The following is a 14032-nucleotide window of genomic DNA, read 5'->3' as shown; positions in this document are numbered from 1 at the left end:
AATGCGTTTCATTTATAAGGTATATAGTTGGTAGGCGGGGCTTGCTAAATTTTTCAAGTCGTTTTTTTCGAACCTGAAACTGTTCGCCAATTTAAAACGGGCCGTAGAAAACCAACGCAAAGTTTTTCGCTTTGTTACAATCTTTGCTGGGGACTGAATTCGCTTCAAAAACGGATTAAAACTCGCGATTTGCGTAAAAACGGAGCCGTACAAAAGGTTGGAAATAATTGTTTACCAAAGCAGTCAGCATCCCTACGGGTGGTATGGCTCCCACAGTTGTTGTCGGTTGCGTTGGTTACAGTTTTCAAATCCCAGTTTATCAAATTTGTCTTCATAAAAAAATCCAGTTCCGTACGATATTGCTCGATGAACAGTAAAGGTATAAGGTTAAACAGTAGTTTTAATTTTGTTTAGAAAATTTATCTTTTGCCTATATATGCTAGTTGTTATGAACGGTTTCAGTTACTTACTGCTTCTATTTGGAGTTGTTTCCACCGCAGGTAAATTTTAGTGTGACGTTTTTAGTGTTGAATACTTTCACCTTTTTTTACAAGCAGGTCTTGAGTGCAGAAACTGCATTGCTAACGACAATTACCGAGGGGAAGCAGGTTTAAATGACGATTGTTATGATAACCCGCTTAATGTACAAACGCAAACGTGCACTGGTCACTGCTACACAAGATTTTCAGTTCAAGATGGTAATGATGCGACAAACCTTTCAGAAAACAGAATTAAAACTAATTTTTGCAGGTATTCCGACTTCTGTAAGTCGAAGGTGTTCTCCAGCCAGCTTACCCACGATTACCCATCTTTGCGTGGTGTCATTTGGATCCAGCCTTGACATTGCTACCACTGCTTGCTCGTATTATTGCAACGACGGCGACAACTGCAACGATCTTACAACCAGTATATAAATATATCTATCATAAGTGATTAAATGAATATGACTTATTTATTTCGCACTGAGGGCAACGAAAGCCGTTATAATAGGCCTATATCATTGAACTGGTGTTTTGTTTCACAGACCTAGTGCCAGTTTTAGACACATAGCTTTGTGGGTGTTTGTTTTTTTCTGTATGGCTGACAATTCAAAAAAAAAAACAAGTAACCACTGGGTTGGAGCAATTTTGGTTAAAGTGGCTTGCCCAATGACACACATAAACTTAAAATGGTATAGCAGCCTCAAACGGGTAAACTCTGGGTCAGGAAACAAACAGGCTAACCACTTTAAATTGCAAGACTTAATAGGCAGAACAGCTTTAACTACATACGATACATTCCCTCCAGGAAACTTGATAACTTGCCCCAACAACTGCGGTTACATCAGTAAAGGTTATTGCGATTATTTCACTGGAAATTGCGTTTGTGCTGAAGGTTACCAAGGAACCAACTGTTCCACAGGTAAATATACAATGTTAACATCTTTATTTTCTTTAACCTAGTTAGGTATTTTTTTAGAGTTTAAATGTGTAGAAGGGTGGGATATTTTTTATTATATTATATCGTTCCATTTAGTGGTAAACAAAGAATTTTTACAGAATTATAAAACCGTATAGCCCGTGACTCTAAAAAATCATTGTTCAATGGTCATAACATGACCAGAAAGTGTAATACTCTAAGTTTAACGCCTAACGGTATCCCATCTTACCCCAATACATTCCATTATGTTCGTACACACCGTGTACATATTGTGACCGTATACAATTTCCACAGAGATAGTTGTCCCACCAATATACCGAAGTTGTGTGCAATGTAACGGTGCAACTGATGAATCGTGTGAAACAAACACACAAGGATCGCCTTGTCCAGAAACGACTTTGACCCAGCCTTACTGTTCGTCGTCGAAAACCAGCACAATTGACAAATGTGAGTTGATGTATATATGTAGTAGGGTGGGGTAAGATGGGACACCTTTTCCTTCTATTTTTTCGACCTATTTGGTAACAAACAAAGAACATTTAACGAATTATAAAATGTATCCTCATGACTTCCATGGACCGTTGTTAATTGTTTAAAACACGATCAGGATATTTAAATATCATGTGCAAGTTGTCCCATCTCACCCCACGGTACTCTATATAGTAGGGTAGGGTATGATGGGACGTCTTTTAATTCTCTTTTCTGGTCCCATCTGGTAGTAAACAATGAATATTTTTTAATTATACACAACCGTAGCCCCGCGACTTTCAATGAGCATTGTTTTTTGTTCAAAATTCCATCAGGAAATACAGGAATTGGGTGCTAATGGTATCCTATTTTACCCCACAGTACTAATCAATAACGTATTGTACCACTTACTGCCCGTACAAAGGTGTCAACATTATCTGCAAAATCTACTAAAGAAATATACTAGAACATTCATAAAATTGTTTTGTCTGACATAATCTTTTTTAGCTGGCCTCGTTATCCGAGAAGTGGTCACACGCGGTTGTACAGCGCGGTTTACTTACGAAGACGAATGTTTCTTCTCCGCACCGAACGATAATGTGTTCTCATCCGAATACACGGAGCATACCTGCAACTCAATGTGCGACACTGATAACTGCAACACGAATACCCGTATGTATGTTTGCTATAGTAGAGTGGGGTAAGATGGGACATGTTTCCATTTCATAGATAAGATACAGTATAGGATGGATTAGAACATGTTTTCATTCTCATCTCACCATTTGGTAGTGCACAAAAAGTATTTACAAAATTTTATAAACAGTGGCACTGCGACACTAAAATATTGTCATTATAGTTGTTCAAAAGCGATAGAAAATATGAAGCTTTGATGCTAACGGTATCCCGTTACTACACATTACTATATAATGGTTAATACTCAATAAATCACATATAACAACTATGTAGCAAACGGAGTGATTGACGGCGACGAGTCGAAGCCATTATATTGCTTCCAATGCACAACAAGCAGTGAAAGCGATGGTAGTCAACAAAGTTCGCCCTGTCAGGCGCAACTAACTCGATGTCCATCAGACAGCACACACTGCGTATCGACTGTTGTGTATTATATCTCGGAAATTACGGATCGTAACTATCAAGGTATAATATATCACTTAGGATGTATATAATCATGTGTATTAGTGTATATATAAGCAATTAAAGGAATATACAGTATGAAAGGTGAAGATGGGACACTAATTCTATTTCTCGTCCCATTTGGTAGTAAACAAAAATACCCAAAAAGCTATAAAACCGTATCCTCACGATTCTTCTAGGGCGTTGTTAATTGTTCAAAAATCGATCAGTATATTTGGATAATAAGTGCTAAAGGTGTTCCATCTTACCCCACAGTTCCATAAAGGTGTTCCATCTTACCCCACAGTTCCACCCCACTACATGATGTGTACTGTCGGACATATTCCGTTTAAAATCGTAGGAATACGGTTATATAACATTGTAAATATTCCCTGTTTACTAAATGTTACGGGAAAAGAGAATAAAAACGTCGACCGGGCTATCCCGATCAACTATACTAATATTGCAGTAAACCCGAGTTACCAATTGAAGAGCATTAACCGTGGTTGTGCGTCGGCTCCAAGGATCAAAGGTTGCGAATCTTATACGATCGGTTCGTTAAATGCCTTTAACGTGACTTGTCAAGAAAGCTGTCAAACCGACGGGTGTAACACTGGGTGGCGTAAGTGACTCTATATGTTAAACTTGTACTGCAGTATCGAATAGCGCTGCACTTTTGAAGCGGCATAGGTGAATTGTTCAAGGCTGGATGATGCTACAATTGTGAGCGCATATGTCTTTGGGTAAGACACTTAGCTACAATTTTTCAAACCAGTATAGTCTTTTATGGTTTCCCCAAATTGCCAGCCACAATAAAAAAAAATCGAAAAAATTATCACTTATATTTGTTGTAAGTAGGTACGAACAGAACAACCGCGTGTTATAAGACTGGTGTTGTCTCCCCACGCGAGGATAAATAAGTTACATATGTATTTTCATTGCAACAATGCACACCACATCAACGTAAAAAGACGATGAAAAGCACATATAAGTCATAACTTGAATACAAGTTTCAATGTAAATGCATTTTGTAACCATAGCTTCCAGGCCACGTTGTTCTATCTGCACAAGTGCGGTTACTGGTCAAAGCAACAATGCGATGAGTTCGGATTACGATAGCTGTCTAATCAATCCCCCTCTTGGTACGAGTTGTCCATTTCCCTACCAAAGCTACTGCGTTGCTTCTGTTACGAAATCAGGTTCAGGAAGTAAGTTGAGAAGTGTCGGTAAAGAATTCTCCCCCTATGTTATCCGCTAACCTCTCACCCCTATTAATATTAAACTCATATGCAGTGGATGGGGTTGGCTGGGGTTGGCTGGGGTTGGCTGGGGTTGGCTGGGGTTGGCTGGGACACAGCGGTCTATGGGAGTCATGAAGATGGTTTTGTAATTCTTTGAGTGTCCTTATTTGTTTACTACTATAAGGGACAATATATAATAAGAGCCAACTACCAACCTATAACACTTCCCACCGCATAATGAGTAATGTACTAGAGGATTCTTTACTATAGTGCCAAAAAAGTGTTGCTACCCAATTTTCAAACTAATATACAGTAGTGTGGGAGAAGATGGAACACCTTTTCATTCTATTTTCTCGTCTCATTTGGTGGTAAACAAAGAACTTTCAACGAATTATAAAACCGTATTCTCACGATTCCCATATAGACCGTTGTTAATTGTCTAAAACACGATTAGAATATTTTTATATTATGTGCCAAAGATGTCCCGTCTTCCTCCACCCTAACATACCCAATTTTTCAGATAGCGGCTTCATGGCTAGAGGATGCAGTAGTTATAATATAGGCAACGCTTGCAAATATATTGGCGATGAAACTTTTTCTTACCAAGTTTGCAATCGAAGCTGTACAACCAACAACTGCAATATGGGTTAGTATAGGCTACAATGTTTTCCTATGTGTGTGTTTAAAATCGTTTAATAAATATGTTTTAACTGCTAACAATAATAAGAATATAGACATGCTACCAAATGGTATGCTGCTATGCAAATGGTCTAGTAGAGATTAGGGTGGTGGGAGACGGGACATATTAACAACGGTCTACGGGAGTCGTGAGGATACAGCTCTATAATTTTTTTGAATGTTCTTTGTTTACTACCAAATGGGATGAGAAAATAGAACGAAAAGGTGTCCCACCTCCCCGATTCTATACTGTAATAATGTTTAATTAAAATAATATCACAATAACCCACTGTGACGTCATATAGGTCCAGACTAATCCAGTGTTTAAGGTTTTGCATAGTTTACCCATAAATGTTTTAAAAGTTTGCATTTTCAGGAGATATTAGTTCAGGTTCTGCTGCTCTTACGCACCATATGTGGTTACCTGCAATTCCCCTTCTTTGCTTGTTGATTCTCAGACAATAAAATTGATCGTGTTTACTGTTGAGCATGTTATCGCGCATATATAATTCAATCGTTTCATTTTGTATTAAAGAGTTTTTAGATTTTACGTAGTAAAATCACTTTAAGATATATTCAAGAGTTATTATTGTCATTTCGGTTGCAAAAGTTGCTGCAAAATAAAACTTGTATGCAAATGTTGCAGTTTTCAGCACACAGATGTAATTACACAAACCTTCGGCGATGTTACAAACAGGTACAACTCTGAAGTTAAGTGTGGGCCTATGCTGTCCTTGACATATTTTTATCTTAAACAAATTTGTTATGAAGTTCATCAAAGAAATTTCAAAAAAAGGTCGTATGTACCACATAAAAAACATGTAGCCTACAGTTGCCAATGCCAATTTCGAAGGTAATTGCAAATAGGCCTATAAACTCGTGTTAAAAATGGAAACAGGACTACATCATATTTATGCAGATTCAAAATTAAACAGAAATCGAGGTCGTGAATCTATATACTCATATATATAATGGTATAAAGTCAGGATTTTGATGTGTGTTACATTTTCAAGGTTTTTAGATCTGTATTAAACAGCTAACTTAAAAATGATGAAGAGGCTTTTCTTCGTTGCTGCATTTGCCACTTTCTTTTTTACTGTGGAGTCGGGTACGCATTATCTAGTTGTACAGAAGGGGAGGAAGATGAGACATATTTTACTTCTGTTTTCTCGTCCCATTTGGTAGTGAACAAAAAGCATTCAAAGAATTATAAAACTGTATCCTCACGACTCTCGTGTTAATTGTTTAAAAAAATCAGGATATTTAAATATTATGTGCTAGAGGTGTCTCATCTTCCCCCACCCTACTATATAAATAAAACTGCATTGAATTTTGTTAAAACAAAATTCGCTATTTTGTACGCGAATATAACGCTTTATATTTTTTAAACATTTTTGTCATTTTCAGGTTCGTCCTCAAGAAAGTACTGTGCTGAATGCTCCGGGACCAGTTCACCTTTAGGATCGAGTTCGCAGTACGACTTATGTATGAACACCCCTTCATATTATGTCGGAAATTACTGTCCGTATGATGACTATGACTACTGTGTAGGCGTTTTTGTTGACTATGGCCCAGCAGGTAAGTGAAAAAAAGGTGGAGCTTTTATTTCTTTGACTTTGGCATTTTTCAGTTGGGTCATTCGTGGCCAGGGGCTGCAGCAAACAAAGTATTGGGAACGGGTGCATGGACATAACTTCTGATGATAACAACACGCTTAACGATTATCGCGTTTGTACAAGTTCGTGCAAGTTCGATAATTGCAACATTGGTAAGTAAGCGAAAATGTAGAATGATATTTTTAATGATTTAACTCTTTTTTACATTACGAACGAACTTTCCCATAACCTGGGCAACGACTGGTTATATAAATAGATACTCAATACTGCTACCATTTTGTGGGCAAGTGCAGTGTACCCTTGGTACATTTTACCGTCATTGCTTAAAGTTATAAATCCCGTATCGTCAAATTCACCTAAATTTATTTTTAGGAGACATCGGATCGGGTGCTGCAACTCTCTCGTATGAAATGTGGTTACCTGCGATTGTCCTTTTTGGCTTGTTAATTCTAAGGCAATAAAGTCGTTCGTGTATATACTCACTTTGTCATTGCCAACAGTTACAAGTTTTTGTTTCTAATCCGACAGTGTAATTTCGTAAGAATTTTGGTTTAATTTTAAGCGGCTATTAAATAAATTGTGCAGCGAACCAAATACATTTTTCTTATAAATCAAAATATTTCAGAATAAACATAGCCGATGCCAGACAGAGATATACAAACAAATATTTTGGGGAAATCCATTTATCTCGTCAGGAGCTAGAAAACCTTGTTTACAAATGGCAAACAACAACACAAAATCGCGTGTAAGGATCATCACGATTGATATTGTGATTCATATTATTTATATGGAGAAATATGGCAGACGTTATACAGTGGGGGAAGATGGATTACCGTTCGCACCTAAGTCTCATACTTTCTGATCGAAATATATTCTTTGTTTGCTACCAAATGGGGTGAGAGAATAGAATAAAAACGTGTCCCCACCCTACTATACTATGTTGAAGATGTGGCAATTTCTGATCAGGAATCTGTTTCATTAAGTTTAAACGTGTGGTGGACCATGGCCTACTAAATGTATTTTTAAGTAGGACACGTTAAAAAAATGTGTGCGGGATAATAAATACCACCCACGACGTTTTTGCGTGGCGAATTGTAAAATTTAATTCGTGGAATAAAATATATACTATACATGATTGAAACCCTTTTATCATATATGCCTAACAGTCAAACTGCTAAAATTGCCAAAAAATGTTGTCAATGGTACTGTATGCGGCAAACGGCAATTCCAATCAGCATAAATTGGCTATTTACGGTTAAATTATTAAGATAAGGTAGGCTATATATGTAAATGTGGTCTATGGGCACATGGTCGTACACTGTGGCAAGATAACACTTGGTAATAAATTAACACCAACTCAAACAAACGTGGAATTCCAAGGCCTTATCCGGCTTGCTTTGTTCGTTTACTTTTGTTATCTTTATCTAAAACAAACATAGCTTGGAAAAAGGCAGACAGCCCAACTAATTATAAGGTAATTTACAAAGAAGCTAGGTAGTTTGTCGTTATGTGGCCGACTTTTTAAGTTCCCATCATACGAGAAAGGTATTTTAAACGCACCCATTTAGTTCAGTATCGAATAAATAGTGGCCATTTATTTTATGCAGACGACTAAACACAGCAACAGGATTTTTTGTATACTATTTTTTTTGCAGACAGGCCTTACTGTATTAGTTGCATAACTACTTTTTAATAATGATGAAAATACTGTTTTGGTTGTTAGCCGTTTACAGCAGCATAATGTTCTCCAATGCTTCGGGTAAGAGATATTTGTAATTATTCATTTCAATATTCTAAATCAGTGGTTCTTAAACTTGTTTGTATGCTTTACCCTTTTAACAAAGATGCTTGTCAGATTTACCCCCAATATGTAATATGGCACTCATTTATTAAAAAGCAAAAACAACTAATTACATCAGTTATGTTTAATGCGACAGATGCGCTTGCTTTTTGGCAACGAGTTGTTCAATGTCTGGTAAAGTACTACAATTGGCACATTTTTTCTGTCCCATTAACCGATGTGAATTTTGATTGGTAGCTTATTTCCCCCCTAAATACGAGGAATTTATCCCAAGGGGTAAAATAGAAACGCTGTTCTAAATTGTAAAATCCTTTTATCTCCAGCAATCGAATGCTACACCTGTACTGGAGGTGGCACGACAAACGATTGCGCTGATAACCCAACTTTGAATGTGACGTGTCCTTCGGAAATCCAATCTTGTTTCACTTACTTTGAAGTAGAAGATGGCAAGAAATTTATTTGTTTTTTATTTTTTTGTAATCACTTTTCTAATCCTTACAAAGAAGTTTGGATTGTTGTCATTGTTTTCCTAAACCGCCAAACAGAATGGAGGCGCAATATTTCCTTTAAATAGAAACACAAACGTAACAATAACATCAAATTTGTGTTGTGTGCAAATATATTTATTGTTGAATTTCCATAACTCGAGTGTTATTTATTTAACAATTGGTTTACAAAACATATGTTTTTAGGCTTGCCACGGTCTGTCACTCGTGGTTGCAATTTCGAAGAAATTCTGTCAAGTCAGAAGTGTACATTGGTGGTAGGAAGGCAGAACAATAATGTAGTTACTACCAGTTGTCGGTACAACTGCAAAGGAACTTTGTGCAACGATATCGTGTCTCGTAGGTTCTTGTACTCGATCACTGGCTGTTATAGTTTTTTTTTTAATTTTAAATTGCTGTTTTTTGTCCTAAAATTGCTGTTTCTTTTTTCTAGTTGTAATATTACCGTTTTTTTTTATCTGTATCTGATATTACTGTTTTTTATCTGTATCTAATATTACTATTTCTTTTTCTGGTTTCTAGTATTACTGTTTCTTTTTTTCTGGGAACTAAAAATACTGTTTTTTTGTCTGGGATCTAATCGACTGTTTCATTTAGATGATTTAAAAACGTGCGATTCTTGTGACGTCACAGGCGGTTATTGTGACTACTTCAGTAGTACATGCGTTTGTTTGGACGGTTGGGAAGGGGATAACTGCAGCACAGTCAGTAAGCTACCTCAAGCAACACTTTAAAACATCTAAATATAATACTGTGGGTTAAGATGGGATACCATTAGCACATAAATCTCATATTGCCTGGTCATGATTTGGACAATTAACACCGCCCTTTTAAAGTCGTGAGGCTATACGGTTATATAATTCTGTAAATATTATTTGTTTACTACTAGATAAGACGAGAAAAAATGACAATGTCCCATCTTGTCCCATCCTTTTATATTCCCAATGTAATTAAAGTTTAAGTTGTTCAGTTTCTGACAAAACTGTTTTCCGCACATTACAGAGCCCCCACCAAAACCAGTATACCGTCAATGCGTGCAATGCGATGATACATTTGATCCGGATAATTGTGAATCTAAGACAATCACTTCACCATGTCCTGAACCTATAGATATACTGCCGTATTGCTCTTCAGCTAAAACCATCACATTAAGTAACGGTAAATTGATGAGTAGGCCTTACATATACCCCCATAAATACGTTGCACATAAAAGCTTACCACGTATGAATAAACCACCAACAACAGTGACTTTTTGGCTTAATCTTTCTAGTTTTATAAATTAAGCTTTTTCGATGTATTTCATATTTTTTATTCGATTGGTCTGATTCAAACTGTTGTAACATAATTTAATCTTCCTCAAGTAACAATTTATATTGTATACCAACAGAGGATAGCAGCATTGTAGGTAAACCTGTTGTTTCGCGAGGCTGCACTGCCCAGTTTACTCACGAGGACGAATGTTTCTTTTCTTCTCCGAGGGATTCTTTCATGTCGGCCAAATACTCGGAGTACACTTGTACCTCTATGTGCGATACTGATTACTGCAACTCAGAATCAAGTAGGTATGTTGTTTTGATATTTTTGTCCGGATTTAAGACTGTGTCACTGTGCTGTTGATTTTATTTATTCATTCCCATATTCATTTTGTATTCGTTCATCTGTTCACTTTTCTACGCATTCATTCATTTATTTATTCATTTATTTATTCATTCATTCATTCATTCATTCATTCATTCATTCATTCATTTATTCATTCATTTATTCATTCATTTATTCATTTATTCATTTATTCACTCATTCATTCGTTCATTCATTCATTCATCCATTCATTTATTCATTCATTCTATCATTCATTCATTCTTTCTTTCTTTCATTCATTCATTCATTCATTCATTCATTCATTCATTCATTCATTCATTCATTCATTCATTCATTCATTTATTCATTCATTTATTTATTCTTTCATCCTTTCAGCAAACGGGGAATCGATGGCAATGAAAAAGTTCCCTTGTACTGCCTCCAATGCGTTGGAAGTGATTGTCAAAATGGTTTGCAACCCACACGATGCCCTTCAGGAAGCACCCACTGCGTTGCTATTGTGAAGTATTACCTTTCCGAAAAGACAAACCATAACTATAAAGGTATGAGGTTATTGCTGTTTGCGTATAAAGACCGCAACGCTGGTATACGTGCGAAAAAATAACCTTTAATCTAACGAAAGAAAAAAATATATGATTTTTTGGAATTTTCGATAATCGCATCACAAGCTATAACCCCTGTATTTTTTAAATATAAAAAAAGTTTCTTTTTTATTTGCTAATGGGCTTAGGCGTTTTGGTGATGAGCTGTCTAGTCGTATATATCAAAACTTACTCTTTTATCTACTTTCTTTAATTGTAGTGTTACCCGAGTATGAACTAAAGAGCATAGTTCGTTCGTGTGCAAAGTCTTCTGTGTAATCAAAGGCTGCCAGAACGCTGAAATCAATAGCAATGTTCCATCTAGCGTACAGTACATCACTTGCCAGGAGAGTTGTCAAAAAGATGGCTGCAACAGTGGTTGGCGTAAGTGGTTTAACATGAGGATATGTCAAATTAGGCACATAAATTACTGTGAGGTAAGATGGGATACCGTTAGCACCTAAACCCATATTTTCTAATCGCATTTTAAACAATTTAAAACGCTCATTCAGATATAATATAGTAAATATACTTTGTTTACCATATTGGAACGGGAAAAGAGACAAATATATTCATTTTACCATATAACCTACTTATAACAAGATAAACAGTAACCTATAACAAGCTCACATTAAGAAATTTTTAGCTGCTCGACCCAAGTGTTCAACCTGTCGAAGCCCTTCGAATAGCAACGACGACGCTTGTCTAAACAACCCACCCCTAGGAACGCCATGCACACACCCTTACCAAGGCTACTGTATTGCCAGCTTTATACAGTCCGGTGTAGGAAGTAAGTCTTTACGCAAACTTTCTTTATATTATCGTTTTTATTGCATTGTAAATGCACTATACGTTGGGTTAGCATGATTTTTTTAGGTTTACTTCTCTTTTTAATGCTTTTGTTTCTGTATGGCTGACCATTCAACGACCCATAAGGACCATTTAGTTGAAACGCAGTTTCCATTTTCTGTCTTGTCCGTGAACACATATACTTACAATGCTGGTGGAAGCGACGAGTCTCAAACCCGTAGCCTCTAATCTATAGCTCCGACTCTTGTAAATTAATCGTTAATATCTTAATAAGATTAAATATCGTTAATATTTCTTCAGACAGGGGCTTCGTGACCAGAGGTTGCAGCAACAACCACATAGGAAACGTCTGCAAGAAAGTTGGAAACGTAGATTTCTCATACAACGTCTGTAATACAAGTTGTACGACTGATAATTGCAACATGGGTAGGCAATGCATTTGTTAACGTACTTATAGTACTGTGGGGCAAGATGGGATACCGTTGGCACCCAAATCCCATATTTCTTCAGATGCGGTTATTTAATTCTGTAAATGTTTGTTTACTACCAAAACGAGAAAGGAGAGTGAAAACATATCCTATCTTACCCACCCTAATATAGGAGTGACAGCCGTAATAGTTCAATATGAATCCTGTACTTGAACTAAAGAACTGAATCATTTGTTATTGTTGTATTTTAGGTCCCATTGGCTCCGCAACAGCAGTGGTAAATTCAAGTTTGTCCATTTTGATGTCATCCGTTTTGCTGTTTTTATTTCTAGACGATATCTACTGCTAATACGAAGCCTTTGTCATTTGTAGGAATGTCTTGCCGTAAATATACCGTAGCCTACATATCTTATCTGTGCTGGAACTGCTCATCTTTGGTTATGTGTACATAACATTTAATTAATACGATTGATTGATAATTGCCCATTTTTACTGCTTCCAAACGTTGTAATGTCAATGTTACTGTGTTTTTTTCAATCGTTTTAGTAAAGGACTATAGATGAAATTACAAGCAGACTACATACGAGAGGTTTCACTGGCAGTGAAAAACATGCTGCGTGTTATATTATAGTAATTGGTATACGTCACTTGTTGGACATATAGTAGCTAAAAGGTGTTCTGTCTTCCCCCACTCTACTATACATCATTTTCGCCGAACAGCTACCATTGTGGGCATATGCGTTTTAATGTGCAAGACACTAAATGGCATTTGCTCCTACCCAGTGGTGCTTATGAGTTGTCTGGTTGTTTAAAGTAGCGGTTATAGGTTTAACCAGAGTCCGTATATAAACAGACACTGATTTAACGTGTTTCATTCTGATATACGGTTCTTAATCACCTCAATTTCTATTATATTATATCTATGCTTGGCGTATTTAAAACCACCATGCGTTACGAAACCGCCATTATTCCATTTCTCTTTGTTTACCCGCAGAAATAAAAAAGAGTGGAACGGCTTCTCTCATGTCGACAAAGTGATACACTCTCTCTCTTTCGCGGGTCCTTCCCGTTTACTATTGTTTGTGGTCAATGAAATCGAGGGTGTTTTACGCAGTTTTTCTTCGTTTTTTTGACCTTATTTAAAGTTATAGGGTAAAACAACTATTTTCTAATATATATATATATATATATATATATATATATATATATATATATACTTCTAACAAACGTTTTTTGAAGGTTTTTAATTAAATTTATTAAATAATCAAATTTCCTAAACAAGTGGTAAACTGTAAGCGTTAACCTACCAAATAGCTAAACTGGCGTAATAAACGTGAATAGTTGGTGTAGTCTTTAAATAAAAACGGCTAAAACCTCCTAAAACTACTGTGCGCCCATCTTTTACACGCAAACATCATGTCATAAGCACACAAACAGATGCTGTGTAAGCTTTAGCATCCTGTATGTGTCACGCCCATCATGTCGTTTGCGTTTATGTTTATTTAGCACGTTGTTGCGTGTATGTGCTTCATATAACATGATGTTTGCGCGTATATGCTGTATGTGCTCAATATAACATGATGCCCGCGTGTATATGTTGTATGTTCTTCGAATACCATGATTTTCGCGTGTATGTGCTGTATTCTGGTATTTAGAGTTGTCCAGTAATAGTGGAAATTGGTATGCAAGTGAATTTAAGCAAATTCTTGTTTTTAGTGTGCTTTCCTAACAAAGCAATACGCTATTAGTTT

The 14032-nt window shown here is 36.4% G+C and overlaps 4 protein-coding genes across 4 annotated transcripts in view; all 4 read left to right on the top strand.

Moving 5' to 3' along the window:
* The first annotated feature begins 97 nt into the window (after window positions 1-97).
* Window positions 98-5449, top strand: LOC100181470 (EGF-like domain-containing protein comC). The gene is made up of 11 exons (XM_002128237.4): window positions 98-500; window positions 558-698; window positions 751-906; window positions 1288-1401; window positions 1714-1866; window positions 2395-2559; window positions 2854-3045; window positions 3491-3643; window positions 4062-4229; window positions 4783-4908; window positions 5317-5449. Exons 1-11 carry the CDS (start codon window positions 437-439, stop codon window positions 5403-5405), a joined length of 1521 nt encoding a protein of 506 aa, XP_002128273.1. The 5' UTR covers window positions 98-436; the 3' UTR covers window positions 5406-5449.
* Window positions 5450-5912: 463 nt separating this feature from the next.
* On the top strand, window positions 5913-7626 carry LOC108949743. Its single transcript, XM_018813177.2, has 4 exons — window positions 5913-6048; window positions 6348-6518; window positions 6571-6708; window positions 6929-7626. The coding sequence occupies exons 1-4, from the start codon at window positions 5988-5990 to the stop codon at window positions 7015-7017; spliced, it is 459 nt and encodes a 152-aa protein (XP_018668722.1). The 5' UTR covers window positions 5913-5987; the 3' UTR covers window positions 7018-7626.
* Window positions 7627-8098: 472 nt separating this feature from the next.
* LOC108949791 lies at window positions 8099-12769 on the top strand. The gene is made up of 11 exons (XM_026836002.1): window positions 8099-8315; window positions 8681-8803; window positions 9050-9202; window positions 9461-9571; window positions 9866-10021; window positions 10251-10421; window positions 10838-11004; window positions 11264-11427; window positions 11690-11833; window positions 12154-12279; window positions 12533-12769. The coding sequence occupies exons 1-7, from the start codon at window positions 8252-8254 to the stop codon at window positions 10963-10965; spliced, it is 906 nt and encodes a 301-aa protein (XP_026691803.1). The 5' UTR covers window positions 8099-8251; the 3' UTR covers window positions 10966-11004; window positions 11264-11427; window positions 11690-11833; window positions 12154-12279; window positions 12533-12769.
* A 1125-nt stretch (window positions 12770-13894) lies between these two features.
* Window positions 13895-14032, top strand: part of LOC100182188 — a 2509-nt gene continuing 2371 nt past the window's right edge. Inside the window, exon 1 of the mRNA XM_009861486.2 lies at window positions 13895-14031. The gene's annotated coding sequence lies outside the window, so the exon portion shown is untranslated. The remainder of the gene's footprint in view (window position 14032) is intronic.

The sequence above is a fragment of the Ciona intestinalis genome, chromosome 9 (assembly GCF_000224145.3).
Source record: "Ciona intestinalis chromosome 9, KH, whole genome shotgun sequence".
NCBI lineage: Eukaryota > Metazoa > Chordata > Ascidiacea > Phlebobranchia > Cionidae > Ciona > Ciona intestinalis.
The sequence above is the reverse complement of the archived record's forward strand: the minus strand, read 5'-3'. Positions and strand labels throughout refer to the sequence as shown.

What these genes read in the sequence shown, in the direction of transcription:
- LOC100181470 (XM_002128237.4), top strand. Translation starts at nt 437, where the DNA reads ATGCTAGTTGTTATGAACGGTTTCAGTTACTTACTGCTTCTATTTGGA. An exon ending in AAGATTTTCAGTTCAAGATG is followed by an intron (nt 699 to 750) that starts GTAATGATGCGA and finishes TAATTTTTGCAG; the next exon opens with GTATTCCGACTTCTGTAAGT. An exon ending in TACGGATCGTAACTATCAAG is followed by an intron (nt 3,046 to 3,490) that starts GTATAATATATC and finishes CTAATATTGCAG; the next exon opens with TAAACCCGAGTTACCAATTG.
- LOC108949791 (XM_026836002.1), top strand. Translation starts at nt 8,252, where the DNA reads ATGATGAAAATACTGTTTTGGTTGTTAGCCGTTTACAGCAGCATAATG. An exon ending in AATGTTCTCCAATGCTTCGG is followed by an intron (nt 8,316 to 8,680) that starts GTAAGAGATATT and finishes TTTTATCTCCAG; the next exon opens with CAATCGAATGCTACACCTGT. An exon ending in GGATAACTGCAGCACAGTCA is followed by an intron (nt 9,572 to 9,865) that starts GTAAGCTACCTC and finishes CGCACATTACAG; the next exon opens with AGCCCCCACCAAAACCAGTA.
- LOC108949743 (XM_018813177.2), top strand. Translation starts at nt 5,988, where the DNA reads ATGATGAAGAGGCTTTTCTTCGTTGCTGCATTTGCCACTTTCTTTTTT. An exon ending in CTTTTTTACTGTGGAGTCGG is followed by an intron (nt 6,049 to 6,347) that starts GTACGCATTATC and finishes TGTCATTTTCAG; the next exon opens with GTTCGTCCTCAAGAAAGTAC. An exon ending in TGTTGACTATGGCCCAGCAG is followed by an intron (nt 6,519 to 6,570) that starts GTAAGTGAAAAA and finishes GGCATTTTTCAG; the next exon opens with TTGGGTCATTCGTGGCCAGG.